This window comes from Cuculus canorus, chromosome 13 (genome assembly GCF_017976375.1).
Source record: "Cuculus canorus isolate bCucCan1 chromosome 13, bCucCan1.pri, whole genome shotgun sequence".
NCBI classification, from domain to species: Eukaryota; Metazoa; Chordata; class Aves; order Cuculiformes; family Cuculidae; genus Cuculus; species Cuculus canorus.
In genome coordinates this window covers 9,943,813-9,962,887 of record NC_071413.1, presented here as the reverse complement: position 1 = coordinate 9,962,887, position 19,075 = coordinate 9,943,813, and the positions used below count along the sequence as shown (strand labels likewise).

Genomic DNA, 19,075 nt, shown 5'->3' with positions numbered 1-19,075 from the left:
TCAACCATGGCTCCTAAGCAGTAAAAGCTATTCCTTTGGGGAACTTGGGATTCTGAAAAGGTTTTGTTGTCTACACAAACATCTCGCATAGGTCACAGTGGAGTGCGGTAGTATTCCCCAAGAACTTCAGGAGAGGTACGCCGGGATGCAAATGTGCTGCTGAATGTTTGAGTGTGCAGCACTGCTGCAGTAGGTAGTTGAGACACAGAACTGAGAAGTCATTGCTGAAAATTAGCCTGGCATAGTGACCAGCTTGCAGTACTGCTGTGTACCCAGCATGCAGGGACGCTTCCTGTGGTGCCAAAGGCAGAAGTGGCATAGGGAAGAGCTCAGTTTTTGTGCAGCTTTGTAGAGCATTTAAATCTTTGCAGCACTGAGCCTCTGACTCTGGTTACTGAATTACACTGAAGCAAGAGTTGGCTTTTCCCCTCTGTTCCTGCCAGCCTGCATCGCAGTGTTCAGTCTCTCTGCCTGGCTGAGGCTGGGTGACCTGGCTGCTGTACTCAACAGTGAGAGGGTGCGCTTTGTTACGCCTGTCTGTACCCTGGCAAGGGCAAAGGACGTGTCTTGTCCCAACAGTGGTCAGAAGCACTTGGTTTTAAAACAAATTTTAGAAATTACACACCTGCTGTAATGTTATGCCTGAAAATTATTGCTGACTCATAAATACTTCTTTCTTGTACTGGAAGTAGCCAAGTTGAATGTGTGTTTTGAGCTGTGACTTGATCAGATAAATACCTTCATCATGAGAAGCCTATTTTGAGATTCATCACTGGAAGCTTTGAAATCCTGTGCTGGCTTTTTAGGTTTTGTTGAGATCCAGTGAGTGTTAACTGTTACCTGCCATACCCTGGAAGGCACAAGCTCTTTAGAAATGGTCTGTTCAGAAAGGTGTTTCTGTTGTGTTTGTTTTCTGGCAGTGATACTACCTCCCCCCCTAACATTTTTTTGAAAATACAGCTTAAAAATGTGTTAATGTTTGTAAAATCAGTGCTGACTGCCTACTCTTTGTAAATCAGCAGATAAAAGTATCTGTGAATGTGTGGAATTCATACGGAGATCCAACTGCCAAGGATAAAATTGCTGGCAAAATAATGATGGAAGAAATTCAGGACCAGGATCCTTTTTATTTTTGAGATTTACATGAAAGCTGTGAGCCTCTCTGAGGTTCAGATTTTATGTCTATAAAGGATGTCACTGGAGGTAACACAGCACTGAGCTCTTTCAAGTGACCCTTGGACAGCAGTTGTTTAATAAATAAATTAATACTGTGAATGCATTGGGAGTCTTAATTCCTCCCACCCCTGCCATAAGGTGAATTTAGAGCCTCCCTCCTGTTTGCTGAGGGCCAGGTGCCTATGTTGTAAATTTACACTGTCGAGACCCATAAATAGGACCCTGGTTATGTCCTAAGCAAGCTAAGTTTGGTCACTGAAACTTCTGTTCACTGAAATTGCAACTTCTGTTGGGTTGATTTTTTTCCTTCGGTGTGATTATCCTGTTTAACCAATGCCTCTTCATCTGTTTATATTTTCTTGTTTTCTAGTATGGTTTCGTCATATTTGGTTCATCATGGGTACTGTTCAACAGCAACTGCCTTTGCCAGAGTCACAGACACCACAATCCAGGAAGAACAGACCTCAATAAAGAACAGACAAAGTAAGTCTCCTGGGTAGTTGTTATGAAAAGTGTGGCACACTGGTCACGTATTCCCTTCAGGACTCTGTAGAGGAATGAAATGCTGTGGAAGTACAGAAGTTACTCCACGCCAGCACAAAGCTGTCCACAGCACATTGTTGGGTTCGTGTTGCTGCCTGCGGGTCCGTAGAGCCTGGAGGCCACTGCTGGCAGCAGGAGCACTTTTCCCATCATCACAGTGTCCTGTTCACCCTCTGCCGCCTTTGCCTGAAGAATGGCTCTGTTCTTCCCTTTGCCTGTCTGCTCTGAGAGATGACCTGCATGCCTGGCAGCGCTGGGTATGCTAAGTTTTCTGATCAACTTGGTTAATTTTCCTCAGCCTTGTTGAGAGCAAATAGCTGAATCCTGGAAGAGATGAGGTGACTCTCAGCTTTGAGTCCAGAAGTTTCACACATCAGGGTAGATGTAATATCTAGGGCAGAAGGTGCTTCTTAGAGATAGTACCAAATTGATGGAGAACAGAACGGTTGCCTTGGAGTTTATCTGAACTGAGGTCACTGTGCACCAGAAATCTCTTTGGATTTGGGTTCTTCGATGCAGTCTGTTGCAGCAGGGGCAGCTTCATTAGCATGGTCACAGGGATCCAGACACTTCAATCTGTTTGGACTGCAGCTGTCAAAGTTAACGAGTCTTAGAGCCTCTTTGCACATTTTGTCTTTAGGTAAGTTTTTGGCATATTGAAGGATTTGCAGATTCACAGCCAAGATGTTTAGCTCACACTACGTGAAAGATTTATATGCTGTGTCTGCTTTGGTTACTGCTCTTTCCTCTGAAGTGGCTCATCTCACAGTTGATAAGGCTGTAAGTGCTTTTTGATTGCTGCAGAATAAGGCTTGCAGCATTTCCCTGCTGTATATTTTTTTGTAGTTTTTCTACTCACAGGCTTAGACTGCAGAGTCGCAGAATGTTGGGGTGTTTTCTGCATTCTCCTGGCTGTTGAATACAGGCTGTGTCCTGCTCTGTGCATTTTCTTTCCCTTTGTCAACCTTTTCTCATGTGACTGTTATGTATCAGGAGCATCGTGCCCCTTTGTGGCTCGCTCTCCATACATTACATATGCTTAGCCAGCATTCAGGTTCATGTGGGGACTCTGCTTAGTACCCAAAATAACTTGTAGTTGCCGCCTGTTAGTGCTGTGGACTTGGTGCTTTCCAGGTCACACATTATGCAACGCTGACCCCAGCCAGTGCTCTTGTTGGTGTGGTTTTAATTGGTAAAGCCTCATGGGAGGCATGCAAGATACTGCAGTCTTGCTTGTCTGAGGGCAGGTGACAAGGCAGAGGGGAGCGAAGGAATACAGAGCTCTGAAGTTGGGGCTTAAATAAAAGATGTGAGGAAAACACAGATGGGAAAAAAAAAAAAAGAGAGGAAAAATATAAAAGGCAGCAAAATCTGTGAGAGTTGCCAAACAAGACAAAGAGGAGAGCTGTCAAAAGCAGTGAGACATGAAAACGGACGTGCAAGTAAGTAGAAGAAAGAGAGCAAAATGAAAGACTGTACAACACAAGTTGATGTGAGAGCCACGTCTTTGGGTTTAGCTTTCAGCTATGCTGACAAGCATATAGACACCTCGAAGTGGGAGCCAAGACAAGTTGTTATGGATTGGGGATTGCTGATGAGGATCACCAGGCTGGGCTTCCAACTGCTTGTGACTTGCCAAAGTCACAGCCTGTTTTTATTAGAGCCTCTGCTTGCAAGACACCTCACAGGTTATTCAAAACCTCCTCTCTGTTGTTTGTAAGGCGTTAGAAAAACAGAGAGCTAAGTGCAATGCATTTTAGTCTTAAATATACTTAGTTTCTAGTTTAAGTACACTTAGTAAGAAATAAAATGTGAACCTCTGTAGATCAGCAGCTTCCCGAGTGCTGTGAGATTGGATTGGTGACTGCATTGAGTTTACACTTGTGTCTTCTGACCCACTGAAGGAACATACCCAGATCATGAAGACTCAGGGTGGTAGATGGCTTCTGCCTTGTGTCTTTGTACCTCTCAGAAATGTACAGTTTGTTGAGCTGTCTTGAGCTTACTCAATAGCTGGTTCCTGCAGCTAGCTGGCAGGTGCCACATCCTCACTGCAGCTCAGGGTACTTCTCTGGGAATACAGTGAGGTGTGATGTGCAGGAATGCAGTTTTGCTGTTATAGTTACGTCTACATAGAGACAAGGATAGTGGGAAATCAGGATTGTGCTGTGGTTTAAGCCCCAGACCCTGTAAGAATAACCTGCTTCTCTGGTGGTCAGCCATACACTAATCTTCCAAGTGTGGACCAGCCAGAGCATGTAATGTGGGCATGACCTAGGGGTTTACCCTCTGAAATCATCATTTTCCCAGCAGCCTCCTTGCTCCCATCCAGCTATTGTGTCTTACTTTCTTGTCCATTGCTGCATAGCTCTGTGACTAAAGTCCCAGGGCATCCCACCCCAGCATACCCACTTCATCTTTCAGATCCTTCTACTCTTGGTGTTTCTCAGCTACTAACAGATTCTCACTCATTTTCACAGGCTTTTCCTCACCCTAATGCATAATAAACAGAACATGGTTCCCGATCCGTCCTAGCCCTTGTGCAAGGTGGTAGTGGGGAGCTGTGTAGCAAATATGAGACAACTTTTCTGGCCATTCCTGTTGGCCGGTCCTGTGTGTCAATAGGTCTCCTTTGCTTTCAGGAATACAGAAGCTAGTATTAGCAGGCAGAGTGGGAGAGGCTATAGAAGCCACCCAGCAGCTCTATCCTGGCCTCCTAGAACATAACCCCAACCTGCTCTTCATGTTAAAGTAAGTATGAATAGCTTTATACTCCCTAATGCTGAAATGTGTAGATGAAGGCGGAAGAAAGAGGCTGTCCAGCCATTCGGTCTGGCTGCACACTTTTGTCTGAATTCAAACTGTTTGAGATCACTTTGGGAGCAGGTGGGAGAGGACATAGGGTCAGTCCTTTGAACAGTGCTTGTAGCAATGTAGATGAAGCCCTTTTGTTGCTGCTCAGACCCAGCATGGCTTTGCCTCATGAGGTCAGGCAGAAGTGGGTGAAATTTCAGCATTGCTGACTGCCAGAAACTCCTTCACAGATGGCTCTTACCTGCCTTGTGGAGATCTTGCAACGCTGGAGCACATGGCAGACGCTGTGAAGGTTCCTAGAAAGGCAGATGTGTGGAAGAGGCTATCTAGGGTAGAAACTAAAGGAAAAAAGTGCCTGCGCATCCTAATTCTCCCAGCCATAGAGTGGCTCTCCCAGCCTCCTGAGATGTGCAAGGACAGTTCCCAGTAAAGCTAAATGGGGAGTTGTTTTCACTGTCCTGTCCTGTGGATACTGTATTTTTACCCTTCCTTGTCTGCTTGCCATTAGCCACCAGCATTTCTAGGTTGATGGAGTAGTGGGGGAACTATGATGTTTGGCACACTTAGTATCATGTCCCTGAAAAAAAAAAAAGCCACAGTCAAGCTTTGGAGTTCCTGCAGAGGTAGCGGACTTAAAAGCATGCTGTAAAGCACAGTTTCTTCTAAGCACAATGGAAATAAACTTGTTTTTTGGGAATGTCTTAGCATTCTTTAGCATCAAAGTTGCAGTTTTCTGAACTCCGTCCTCCCATAGCATTACCAGAGCACTTGCAATACAAAGCCACCAGGAGTCTGAAATGTCGTTTTCAAAGATCAGAAATTTAACTCAAAAAACCTCAATGCAGAGCATCCTGGCTGTCACGCACCCTGTTCTCCTTCCCTCCTTTGAAATCAGGTGTCGGCAGTTTGTGGAGATGGTGAATGGGACGGACAGTGAAGTACGTTGTTTCAGTGCCCGCAGCCCCAGATCCCAGGACAGTTACCCCGGGTCCCCCAGCTTAAGTCCTAGACACGGATCAAGCAACTCACATGTTCATAGTACCGGTAAGTGTGTTTTCTGTATCTCCTGGTGAGAAGAGCAAATGTTAAAGGTTGGCTGCTGTACATTACAGAATTACAGAATGATGGGGCTTGGAAGGGACCTCTGGAGCTCATCCAGTCCCACCCCCTGCTAAAGTAGGCTCACCTGGAGCAGGTTGCGCAGGAGCGCATCCAGGTGGGATCTCCAGAGAAGGAGACTCCACAGGCTCCCTGTGCAGCCTGTTCCAGTGCTCCATCACCTTCACAATAAGGAAGCTCTTCCTCATCTTCAAGTGGAACTTCCTGGGCTCCAGTTTGTACATATTGCCCAGTGTCCTGTCACTGGGCACTGTGGAGAAGAGCCTGGCCCCATCTTCTTGACACCTGTCGCATTGATAAGGTCCCCTCTGTTGTCATTAAAATGCACAAAATGGCCTGTTGTTTGATTCTTTGTGGTGTTGTGATAAAATACAAATCAATTCCCTAACTATAAATACAGTTGTCGGGTCAAGTGATGAATTTGGATGTATCGCCATCATTTCTGGAGAAAAAGCATACTAGGTCCCCTAGATAATTACTTGTGGTCAATTTTGTTTGCATAGGGAAGAATATAGGAAAATATGTTGTCTTGGTGTTCAATAGTCCCTGTAAATTTAGCCAGTCTTTTTTTAATCCACGTAAAACTTACACTAATGACCAGAGATTTGTGTCCTGTGTCAGTGAGTTTTACAGCTTGATAGGCATATTTTGGGGGGTTGGAGCGAAGAGTGAATTTTCAAGCCTGACTCTCCTTTCGGTGAAGTCTCTTCTCCTGAACGAGGAAGGTTAGCTTGTGATTTTTAAGTAGATTGTTGTTATTTGCTGAGTGTTGTGTGAATCTAGTATATGCCTAATATAAGATTCTGCTTACAAAAAATTCTCATGGGCCATATTTTACCTGTGCTTGCATAGTTTTCCTGGATAGAGGGTTTATGAGAAATGTTTGAGTTTATGAGAAGAATTTGAAAACTTCTTTACAGACCATCCGTGCTTCGTGTTTCAACAGTAATTTCTGTGCTTCTGTGAGCTACTTCTGCCAGTCTCTTATTTATAGCCCAGTTTTGGAACTTCTTTATGCACAGATGTTGCTGGTGAGCAGTGGCATTCCTTCTATATTCATTTGTGGGTTTGCTAAACCACATTGAATTTAAGGATATGCATAATAATTTAAGATCTGTGGTCTTCTTTACTTCCTTCCTTTGGGGTCTGCTCTCTTGCTGAATTGTTGACTTCACAATAGAGTGATATTGTCAGTCTGATCTCATTTTTCCCTTTCTTCTTGACTTTCAGGAGCAGATAGTCCAACCTGTAGCAATGGAGTCATGTCCACAAAAAGCAAACAGAGTCACAGTAAATACCCAACACTGAGTTCATCATCTTCATCTTCCTCTTCCTCCTCCCCCTCATCTGTGAACTATTCTGAGTCCAATTCTACAGATTCTACCAAATCTCAGCAGCACAGTAGTACGAGTAACCAAGAAACCAGGTATTTTTTTTTTTTTCCTTTGTAGATGCCTCAGGAGGGTGAGATGATGGGAGGGGGCTCAGTCTGCCTTCTGAAGAGCCACAAGGGCATCTGTCTTCTTGTAACAACAGAGTAACAGAGTAACTGTAATAACAGAGTAACAACAGAGTTACTCTTTGTTATCTACAAGGTCACTACTGTTCCCAGCAGACACAAGCCCGCTACTGTTCTGCTCTGGCCCAGGCTTGGGGGCTCATCTCATAAGGAGTGTTGTCATACTCTTGTTTCAAAAACCAGCTGCCCCATTAAACTGATGTTGTCGGAGCCCAGCACGATCATTTGCATAGAAGCTCTCCCGTTTAGCTGTTACTGCTGCCTCAGGCAACTGATTACTGCTGGGAAGGGGCTTGCTCGCCCTTTAGTGGGCGAGGCAGCTGAAAGGATTACTGGGTTGGTGCATTGTCCTCTGGAATAATTTTGTTGGGGTGCCTCTCACCTTTAGCCTGGTTCCTTCAGGATGAGCCTCTGAACAGCACTCATTTGTTTTGTGCTTGTGACAGCAGGTCAGACTTTTCGAAAGCCACCTTTCTTAAAGAAGCTGTAGGCAGTCCAGGAGAGGGGCACAATTACTGCTGCATTTACTGAAGTAAATTGAGCTGTGGTGAGAACTGAGCTTCCTTTGGACTGGCTTTCTAGGTTGGTGTTGCAGGGCTGTCCAAGGCCCTGCTGAAGCTGAGGATATCCTTATGATTAGTAGAATCTCTTGCTAATGGCAGCTGGCACTCAGTACTGTGCTGAGCACAGTTTGCAAGACAGTTCGTAGTCTCTATCATGACCTCTTGAGAGCCACACAGCATGTAACTAAGTGAGAAACGCTTTTTGAGACTCAATTTACCAGAATTATTAGATAAAGCTAGGTTTATGATTCTTTTTTCAAAGGTAGAGCTCAAGTCCCAGCAAGATTTTCTCATCATTTCAGTTAATCAGCAGTTAATCAGCAGTCTCATTCAGACTGCTGTTTTGAACGTTTAAGCCTAGAGCGCTTGTGTTCTGTATTGTACTTTTTGCAGAGGTTAATGGCTTAGCACAGCCAAGATCTCCCTCCTGTTTCTTACTAGTGTTAGTATGTCACATAGTTGCTATTTGCTGTCCCAGAGTGACGGCTCCCTGGAGGCAAAATGATAAGCACTCTGTGCCTGTAATTTTGACAGGCACTTTTAGAACAGGAACTTGTTTCTTACGTTGCCTTCAGAAACCTTCAACAGTTTTTGCTAGACTGAATTAGGCCATCTGGGTCCCTTTCAGGTTTACTGGCCATTGCTGGGCATCATTTGGCATCCGAGATCTTTATTCCCTTTCTAATTTAGACATCTGAGCTTGCTTTCTTCCTTTCACCTCAGTGACAGCGAGATGGAAATGGAGGCAGAGCACTACCCCAATGGAGTCTTGGAAAATTCATCCACCAGGATAATGAATGGCACCTACAAACATGAAGAAATCCTGCAGACAGATGAATCCAGCATGGGTAGGGCCTCAAAGGCAGGAGGGTTGAAGGGAAGTAGAAAGAACTGGTACAAGAGTGGTTGTGTTGTGGAGGGAAAAAAAGTGTACTTTGGGTTTCTTTCCCCATCTCAGTAAGTGCAGTTCTCAAGATGCCTGTTTCATGGGAAAAATTAATCTATTCTGGAACTAAAACCTGATCTGGCTTTTCATAGTCTCACGGCAGTGCTGGTGATGTTGTGGAGCAGAGAAGGAAATAGGAGTGAAAGGTTTGTTCAGTGCTTGTCATGAATTCTAGCTCAGAGCAGTCCTGGCACTTTTCCAGCTGAGGAACTGAACTGAGCTGTGAAAGGCTGGATGATGCCCAGCTGTAAGGTGTCCTCAGCATAGCACTGTCGTGTTTGTGGGTGCTTTAGCTAGGACGGAGAGGATGAATTAGCTACACTACCTCTGAAACCGGGGGTTCCTCCAGTTATAATGGATTTTGTGGCCATCTAATGCTGGGAAGTTGGTGATATTGGCATCTATTACTGAAGGTTTTCTGAGTCCAGGGTTTGTTAGGCCAGGGGTTTCCATGTTGGGTACGCTGTAGCACACACGTGAAGGGGTAACACAGCTGGAGTTGCAGCTCCCATGATTTTATCAGAATACTTGATTTGTAGGTACTCCTCAGGCGTTAAACAAACTGAGCTCAAGTCTTTCCTGTACCTAAAAGTGCTGTGAAAAAAAACACTACTGACTGTGGTGGCGCAGGGATCAGAAAAGCTTCCACTGGCATAAACTTAGAGCAGGTAGCAGCTCCCTGCTCCTAAAGGGGAAGGAGTTTATGAGTGGCATAACACAGAGTGAGCAGTGATGGGGAATGAGAGATGGTTGTTACTTCTCTACTGCCTTTCCTCTAGAAGACAGCTGCCCCCAAAGGCAGCTCTGTGGAGGTAACCATGCTGCCACGGAGCGAATGATCCAGTTTGGACGGGAGCTGCAGATGCTGAGTGAGCAACTTTGCAGAGAATATGGGAAGAATGCAATGCACAAAAAGATGCTTCAGGTAAGTCTGGGCTTTTTGCTGCATCACAGCAGTTCTCTGGGCCAGGACTGGGCTTGTGGGTTCTCTTGCAGAGCTCTGAGTGGCTCCTACTTCTGCACCTGGTGAGGAAGAGGGGGCCTGCATGGGGATCAAAAGTTGAAACTTGGTGAACACAGAGCATCTAGACCAAGTTCTTGGCATGGGAGAGAAGAAATACAGCTCCTGCCTGCCTTCGCTCTTCTTCTCTCCAGGTGACACTCTACCTGCCTTCCCGTGCTGGCTCCCCTGCCAGGTGGAGGGGGCACCCTCTTTAATCCACTGTCTTTATGGCCCAGTGTGGTCCCTTGCTTCTGAGAAGAAAAAGGCCATTTCTTTTCAGGAGGTAGGCACCTGTCACCTTGGCAATGGCAGGAGGTGCCCCAGCTGATGGACTTGGCGATTTTCCTGTGTGTTTGCAGCCATGCGTGACCTTACTGTGCCTTTCTGTTCTCTCATGCAGGACGCATTTAGCTTGTTAGCTTACTCAGACCCTTGGAACTGCCCTGTTGGTCAACAGCTGGACCCAATCCAGAGGGAACCTGTGTGTGCTGCTCTTAATAGTGCTATATTGGGTAAGGCCTGGTTCCTGTGTGAGCGCTACCCACTGGACCTGCTGTGAAGGGCTGTCCTGTAGCAGCAAGCCTATGAACGTTAAGCATAGTTCAGAAATACTGATGTTTAGCTTTTGCCTCTGTTTCTGTTGGTGAGGACTGGCAATAATGTGAGAAGACTGTTTCCAAGGATGCTCCTTGGGATTTTCTTCCCCTGCATCCTGAGGAAGCAAAGATCTCTTCAATGCACTTCCTGCCACTCTTCTTTCTCGCCCCAAATAGCTTGCTGGCATTAGTAGGGTTCTTTTCCATGCTGTTTCCGTCCTGTTTCCTGGTAGGGAATGCCGTTGCTCTGTTGCACCAGCTCGTAAGGACATTTCCATCGCTGTGGTTCTAAAGCAGAGAGGGGGCATAACTTTGATGTTATGTTGGCCAGGAGTGTTAAATGGGTCTGCCCTTCAAGCATTGCCTCTGTGTGTTTCCATCATGCACTATACCTGCTAGAGCCCAGGGAGCCTGGCTGCCTGCAGTCCAGTGTTGGAATCGGGGCTGTAGTAATGGTCCAGCCCTGTTACTCTTTCCCTTCTTGTTGTTAACTGTGCTGAGAGGACCCCGTTCTGTGCTGAGGTCTGGTTATAGGTTGGTTTTCTTCAGCTAGCAAGACAGCTCTCCTTTTTCTGTGGAGCTTTGCCCTTTGTGTCAGCAGGATGGATCATGATTGGATCCAGGTATGAGCAGTTTCTTGCCTTCCTTTGTTTCCTCAGAGTCTGGTACGTTTATGCCTGTTCTCTCATTTTCCTTAGATGAGAATGTTCCTTGGCCCAAGAGCTTGTTGTCATTTACTTTTTTATCTTGAACCTCCTGGTGTAGTACATGCAGTAGGTTCCCCTGATGGAATTCTTGCGCTTGTAGTCAATGGGTTGCCATGTTGTGCTGACCCTCCTGGCATCTTCAGCTACAGAAAAGCCCACGGCAGAGAAATGGGTATAGTGATAACGAGGTTAACGCCTGCCACCAGTCTGCAAGAAAGGGATTTGTTCATTCTGGGCAGGGTCCTTCACCCTGTCACCAGCCCCTGCACCTGCTATGTCATTACTCAGGTAACTTCACAGGATGCTTCCCAGTCTGGGTTAGCTCAGTCCATCCACAGCCACCCAAACACTGCCCACTGGACTGCTTCTCCATCTTGGAAACCCACGCTTGACTCCTGTGGACAGTCCAGCTCACTGTGCCCAGGCGTATTTCCTAGTGGGTCTGTGCACCTCTTGTTGAGTGTGCCAGAGGGAGAGATAGAGAGCATCTTCTGAGGGAAGATGGACAAACTTGTGAGAAATTCTGTTCTGTCTGAGAAAAGGAATAGAAATTATATAGTTTGGGAAGGAGAGTCCCTTCCCCTGACAGTCAGCGTGAGCAGATGTCCATCAGAGTGGCTCAGTTGTAGCCGTTGTTTGTCCAGTGCTTGAGACGCATGAACAAGTTGCTGAGAGGTGTCACCAAGGAGATGTAAAAGATGATGTCTGGACATGCTTCATCACACAGCTTGCAGAACACCGTGTCTAGCTTAGCTCAGGATTGGCTCTTGCATACATAGCAAGCCTGGAGTTAAAAAGAAGCAGTGACCAGTGATTGAGTGAGTTTGTCTTGGGCTTGGACTACTGTGTAGGTTTGCACAAGTGGGGGAGAGAGTCAGGTGGCCTCTTACTTGGTGCCAGTTTCGCCTCTCTTTCCTTATTCTTCTGTACTTCAATCTGTCATGCTGTGAGCGTTTTCTGGCAGACACTGAGGCAGCAGGAGCTCCACTGTGTTTTTTGTGCTTGGGCCACCACAGCAGTACTTTCTAAAAGGCCCTGTTGAGCTGCGGCCTCTTGTGGGATGTGTCATGGGTGGCGGGGTACGCAGAGGAGCAGTGGTGCAGTGACAGCGGAACTCCAGAGCAGCTTCCTTCCAGAGTCAGTGCCTTCTGCCAGGGATGCTGGGCTTGGTGCCCAGGTGGGACCAAAAGGGACTCAAGTGCAGGGAGCTGGCATGCAGGCAGGATGCCTCTTCTAAACAGATTTCTTTTTTTGCCCCTGCAGAATCTCAGAACCTGCCAAAGCAGCCCCCGCTGATGCTTGCCCTGGGCCAGGCCTCGGAGTGTTTGCGGCTCATGGCTCGCGTGGGCTTGGGCTCCTGCTCCTTTGCCAGAGTAGACGACTATTTGCACTAGCCACCAGAGCAAGATGGAATTGACATCACTGAGTGCTGCCCTTCACCCTCCGTTGCTGCCACTCTACACCACCACCTCGTTTGATAGCCTGACCTCCCTGCCACCGACACCCTCTCTAGCACACATGCTGCCTGTGAAAGGACTGAGTGAGTCCCTCACTGAGTGGCTATTCCTGACCCCAGGAACGACTGACAGATCTTACCTGTCTCCCTGCCATTGCTGCGGCTCCAGCGGCACTCAGTATTTCGCTGGTTATTCTAATGTAGCCCCTTCCGTTGTAGGGATTTCTCTTTATTTTTACTTGAGTTGTTTCTCATGGATCCATCAGTATTTTATCTGGAGAGTTTTGCTGAGCTGGTTTCTGCTGATTTACTGAGGGAGCTCATCAAGTTGGTGACAGCTTGTTCTTTTCTTCCCTTCTCCCTCATCGTGCACATACAGCATCATCTTCTGTGCTAGTTGTCTGAACTCTTCTCGCAGTGGCAGTTCAGAGGGGTTTTTTTTTTTATTTTATTTGAATCCTGTTTATTAAAAAGGTCTCTTCCACCTCCACAAAGTCATTGATGTATTTATTGCCCACAGACTCAATCCCAGCCATATACATCATACAACCCTGCAGGAGACCTGGTGAGGTAGATTTGGTCACCCAATAATGGTGGGAATTGGAGGAGCTTGGTCCTTGTGGTGCATGCCTCTAAGAGCACAAGGCTCTCAAACGCTTGTCTTTGTGAATGGGAAGAGCAGAAGACTTGACATTGCCTATGTTAGTGGCTGCACTGTAGAAGCATCTCACAGCCCTGAGAAATAGGTAAATCCAGCTCTCACAGCAGCTAGAGGGACAGGATGAATAGGAAGTCCTCTACCGGTGTATCGGTAGAAGCAAGTCATGTTAGACTGCCAGAAACATCTGTGGACGCTGACTGGTTTGGCTGTCAGTTTTTGTGGTAAATCACAAATTCCCCCTTTACTCCACATAGGAGGGCTCTGTCACTAAGATTTAATAATATTTACTGACACCTCCACCTAACACTGATCTAAATGAACACTTCTAAGTTTTGGAAGTGTCTTGAGAACACTAGTGTGAGCTGTGCTCGCCCTTGCAGGTTGCACATGCCAAGATCAGGTTGTGAGTTAGGATCAGTACTAGCTTTGTGTGGTCTGAGCCGGTCAGAAGGGAGCAGCAATGTTTCTTTAAGGATTACTAAGAAAATTATTTTAGTTTCAGGTCCAAAAGTGACCAGTGAGAATCTGTTGGTGAGTAACCTCCAACTAAGATGAACTAACGTGTCACTGCTGTGGTACGTATCAGGGCCAGGGACTCAAGTGCTGCTAAGCTTTCAGCATTCAAACCATCTGCCTGTAAGTGTTTCTGAGTGTACACTTTTAACTGGTGAGGCTGCATAGCAGGGACCGTGTGTTTTGCACCCTGTGGTGTACAGTTGGGAGGCCAGGTTCAGTCTGACTGCATGGGAGGAATTGTCATTCTCCTACAAATGAATTCTAGGTCTGTAGCTGTGAGGAGGACCCAGGGGAGCTCAGACCCAACACGTATTTTACTGCTGTTCTTGAATTTTTATTTCTTTTTTTGAAGGCTTAGTGAAAGATGAACAGATTGTGTTGAAGGTTGCCCTTAGAATGGAGATGAGCCTATGCCAGGGATACAAGTATCAATAGAGCTTGTGTGCCACTGGAGAGAGGAGGCGAAGGTGGTGTGTGACCTCTGTGCAGTAGCCCACAGCTTTAAGGGTTTGCTGCATTTGCAGGCTGGATTTGTGGCTGGAGCATGAGGTCTGAGATCAAGGCAGATGGGGGCAGGTGTCCCTGCACTCCAGAAGGCGACTGTGGCAGAGAATGTGCAGATGGTGTTGGAGTTGGTTGGGAATGCCCATCACTACCTTTTGGTGAAGGTCTGGAAGCAGTGCTAGAGCTGTGTTGGGTTAAGAAAACAAGCAGCATGAGGTTTAGAGATGGAGGAGATATGTTTATACATCAACTTGTACAACTGAACAAAGCAGAAGGAGCTCTGCACGTTGAAGCTATTCTTCTGGGCAGGCAGAAGCAGAGGACTGCACTCAACAGAAGAACTTAAATTGCCAATCTGGTTCTTTTGTTTCAATTCTGGGGAACAGCTTATGTGCCTGAAAGCTCATATATTGATTTTCAGCTCCGCTCTTTGTCCTAGTGATGAATATTACCCCAGCCTGCAGCACTTATCTTCCTAAACTTCTAGAGACATTTTAACTCAGTAGGCAGGCTTCCTTTCTGGACCCTCTGATGCTGGACCTGCCGGGCTGCCCAGCCAACCCTTTGTGCCCCAGTGCTGTGGCTAAACCTGAGGCAGCACATGGACTTGCCCTGCTGAGAGAGTCTTCTGCAGGCTCTCTGTTTGTTAGACTCAGGATTATGGCATGCGGGTGAGCCGATTGTTGGTACTTGGGTTGGAAATACTCTAGTGCCTGGCTTTGCCTTTCACATGTGATTACTTCCTCCCAGTTGGTCACCATTTAGCTTGCTGCTATGTGGCTGCAGTTGGACCTCTTTCATCCTTATAGCAACACCATCTTCATTTTTTTTTTTTTTCATTTCATTACCAAAAAACCCAAGAGATGCTCCTGGATGGTTGGTTATTCTGGTGCCAAGAAATATGTGATAGGATGGTCTCTCTGGCTTCTCATGGAGACCGTCCCTGTGGTAGAAACGATCTTGCTGTTGTGTCACAGTTAGTGTTGAGAGGCCACACGCTTCATGATGATTAATTGCATGTAGCAGGGCTGAGTCACTCTTCCTATCATGGATGATGTGCATCACCTCATGGCAGTAGGTCCCTGTAGACTGGACAGTGGTGATGCTTTCAACTACTTGCACTCAAGCAGCAGTGCTATCTTGAATTGTTTTTCCCCTTTCCACTTGACCCACTTCCTAACTGGCCTCGCAGTGACCAACACCCATCACTGCTGCCAGCTTCTGTCTGGCTCTTGTACCTGATTCTGATTTTTGAGGAGCGCAAAGCCTTTTCTGCTGTGACACAGCCTGTCCCACACCTGTTGTTTGTTGGGTTGGTGGTTTTTTTTTTGTTTCACATGTTCTTGGGTTTTCACGAGTGGTTTCTGCTTGTTGGGCTCAGATTCTGACTAATGTGGTCATGACTCAGTGTGGGAAAGACAAATGCATTTGCGGTATGTGGTGGAGGCAGAGGCTTCACCCTACCACTGATTCCTGGATGTGATTTCTCGCTTGGTTTTCCCAGGTTATTCTTCAAAGCCTTTTGGTCTTTGTGTGTTCCTGGCTGTTCCATGATGGTTTGTGTCAGCTGAGGCTGGGTTTGAATTGTTGTGGTCATTTCAGAAGACAAACAGAACTAAACTGAACAGAGGACTTTAACTCTGAATGTTGTTGTGCACCCGAGCAGAGGCTCCACGCAGTTTAAAAATAACTTATGAAAGTGAATTGGGATTTGTTATTCCAAGTTCCTCAGGCTTTGCTCAGAAACAGATGAGCGAAGAACACCCAGGCTGAGTCTTGCTTCATCTGGGCAGTCCCTCACAGTGTCTCTTGTCCCAGGAGTCCTTCAGTAACGCTGTGTGAATGATTGTGTAGCCCTTAGTAATAACTACTGGCTTTGCATTTTTTGATGAGGGTGACAAGATCTCAGCCGTGTTATAGTGAAGATGGCATTGGATATAGGACTTCACGTGAGGTTGACACCTAAATTGCTCACTGCAGGGCTGACTTCAGATCCTAGAAGGTTTTCCAAACTACAGCTGGACACTACTTATGTGCAACATTTCTCGCCACGCAGCCCTGAGAGGCTTTCTAGCTGTGACATCCTTCCCAGGACACATGGAATGCTGCAGCTGTAATAACTAAGCCTCTTCCACCTCTGCCATGTCTCAGCTCTCCACTGATCCATCCAAAGTCACCACCAAAGAGCTGTGATCTGCAGAGTGGCATCTAGCTGTTGGCGGGAGTTTGTCCAGTGGCTGCTCTACCTCCAGTCCTGCCCTTACGTGTACCAGAACTGTAGCTCCTTGCTCTGGGACACATAGAAGATGTGTGGGTTTCGGTGCTATAGCCTGTTTATGTTTTCACCGTCTTGGCTGCTGACCTGATTTGGACACCAGGAGATGCAGCTGCGTCTGGCATGGAGAGTTAGGCCCCTTTGGGAGTATCATTCCTCATGGTTGTGTACACTTAGGATTTTCCCATCTGCTTCCTTATTCCTTCTGTTTTTTTACAGTGATATCTTCTCAAGCTGCGTCCTTACTTTTCACATGATCTTTTTAAGGCATCTTTACTGTTCTTGAAATAGCTTTGTTCTTGAGGCTCCCTCAAACAATTGGAACAAGCAGAGCTGGTGTGACTAGCTCTGGGGATTGAATTTATCATTTTCCTCCTTAGGCATCACGCATGATGAACCATCTCCTTCTTCAGCAAAGCAAACCTTGTTGGATTGCTGTGATGCTGCTGTGCTTTGGTATCTGTCTTTCTTAATACTCATGTAGCACGTGTTGCTTAGATGAAAGTTTGAGTTCCTTCTGCCATCGTGGGGTTGATTGAGAAGGTGAGCCATGGTAGCCAGGCTATATAGCAGTGTGTAAATGCCATGAAGCTACAAGTTGCACAACATGGTGTCAGGAAGTTCTGTCCGTGAAGAAGTAGTGTGCAGTCTTTAACTGGGCAGCAGGTGGAGAGGTCTGTCATGCTTCAGTCCTGGGTGCAGTGAGGCCCCATGGAGCTGGTTATAGCATAAGAGAAGGAACACTTTCCTTGAGAAGGTCCACCTGGGAGATCCCTTTGCAGGGGGAGCAACTTCCTTCAGACCCTCCTTGTGTTAGAGCAGCCTGAGTGATGGATCCAGAGGGGAGTAGGTCTGTTGTGGAGAGCTGGTATTGGGAGCCCAGCTGTACACGTCTCCTTAGATGTTTCTGAAAAGGACTGGGGACAGACATGGCAGGGGACATGTGCTGTGTACTGCTGGGACCTTTTTGCTGCCCCAGAAAAATGAGTGATGCAAAGAACTGCAATCCAGCGGCTCTCGGAGCCAAAAGCTGGCTGTGAGCCGTGTCTCATCTGCTGCATAGGTCAGAGAGCTGGAGGAAGTGTGGTGGGGTGAGTATGGGGGGGAACTACATCAGATTTGGGGAGGAAGGGGAAGTGGTTCAGAGTCCGGAGGCCTCTTCAAGAGGAAACATTAGCTGCTTTCCACTATCCTTCCCTGCAACGAGAGGTGGCAGGTGATGGATGAGTGAACGTGGCATGTCTGTCTTTCTCCCTGCATCCCACACCAGAGCTCTGAGCCTGCGGCCTTGAGCTGTAGCAGTGCCTGGCAAGCCAAAGTTCATCCAGGCTTGAGGAGCATGTGTCCTGCTGGCTATTTGATTTCCCAGAGGGAGGCTAACCGTCTCCTGCTCGCAGGAAGCTGAGTCTCGTGTGGGATTTATACTCGCATTACTGCAGAAACGTTCCTGGAGGCCATGCAGACCTCTGCTCCTTGTTGAACTTCCCTTTGCCAGGCAAACTGGTCACTCTGCTTGGGTCCGGGCACGTGCTGTGTTCCCTTTGCTCAGGAGGGCTTTAGCTGCATCCTTCCTCCGGGAGGGAGCACAGGGATTTTGCAGGCTGGGCTTCTCACAAGCTTCTCAAAAAGGAGAAGCAGCAGCAGCGCTGGGGATAATCAGGATTTTAAAGACGATTTTTAAAATACAAGTGTGGTGACTTTCCCAGACCAAGGACTCTGCACAGGCCTTCGATTGGGGTTTTTCTCTCTTGATCCTACCTGTGCACGCTCTTCACGGCTCTCCAGTCAGGGGAGGCAGGAGGAGGCTGCCAGCACCTGAAGCTCTTGCACGCAACCTGTTCGGCAGTGCAAGCCCCAGGACCTGCCCACCACGCAGTTAACTCTCTTCTGCTGTTGCTCAAAACTCAGGTATGAAATGCTCAGCTGGAGCACGGGGTGCGAGGTCTTTGCAGGTTTCCACCCAGCCTTGGAGGAACGGCCACTGTTGGGCTGCAACAGAGCAGATCTTCCTCTGCCGCTCCAGACTTCTCATCGCCTTTGGAGGAGGGCTTTTCTCCTCTTTGGTACAGCATCGGCTAAATGGACCTGACACAAATTGTGCACATTGGTTCAATCTAAGCTTAGTATTTGTGAATTAAATTATCTGGCGCTTCGCATGAAAACTTCAAAAAGGGGAGGGGGGGGATTTTAACTGAGAAAAAGCCTGTGAAAATATACTGGAAATATGGTAAAGAAATCGACGTTCTGCTGTATATTGACAGAATTATTTTTATTAAAATACACATCCATGTGCAAGAGCTGCTGTGGAGCCGTGTGCTTTGTCAGTCTGCTGGGGAAGGAAAGCGGTGGAGCCAGCACAGGTGGCAGTTTGTGTCCCCTATGACACAGATGGGGTCTGGCAGTGCCGGAGCGGAGCTGCCTGCCTGCGGTGGGGTGGCTCGCATTGCAGTGTCCCACAACTCGGGACCATCAGTAGATGAGGTGGCTGCAGGAGGAGTTTTCCCTGTCCAGGAGTGGGCAGACACCTGCAGAAGTGTGTCCCTGTCATTACGCAGGTCCCTTGGCAGCCAGGGAAGGCTCTTGGCTCGGCTGTTGCTGCCTACATACAATTATTAGTTGGAAACAAGTGTTTATTGCTAAGGTTTTCAGGTAAGCCCTATCTAGCTTTGACAGTGGT

General features: G+C 47.1%; 1 protein-coding gene across 2 annotated transcripts in view; it reads left to right on the top strand.

Annotated features, from left to right (window-relative positions):
- The window catches only part of RANBP10 (RAN binding protein 10), a 68,159-nt gene extending 49,459 nt beyond the window's left edge, over positions 1–18,700 (top strand). The window contains exons 7-14 of one of the 2 annotated variants that reach the window (XM_054078980.1): positions 1,547–1,659; positions 4,362–4,470; positions 5,429–5,577; positions 6,883–7,078; positions 8,458–8,582; positions 9,463–9,605; positions 10,084–10,195; positions 12,250–18,700. In XM_054078980.1, coding sequence (XP_053934955.1) covers positions 1,547–1,659; positions 4,362–4,470; positions 5,429–5,577; positions 6,883–7,078; positions 8,458–8,582; positions 9,463–9,605; positions 10,084–10,195; positions 12,250–12,380 — 1,078 coding nt within the window. In that variant the 3' untranslated portion in view covers positions 12,381–18,700. Of the gene's footprint in view, positions 1–1,546; positions 1,660–4,361; positions 4,471–5,428; positions 5,578–6,882; positions 7,079–8,457; positions 8,583–9,459; positions 9,606–10,083; positions 10,196–12,249 lie in introns of both variants that reach the window. The other variant, XM_054078979.1, reaches the window with a different exon arrangement.
- Positions 18,701–19,075: the final 375 nt, after the last annotated feature.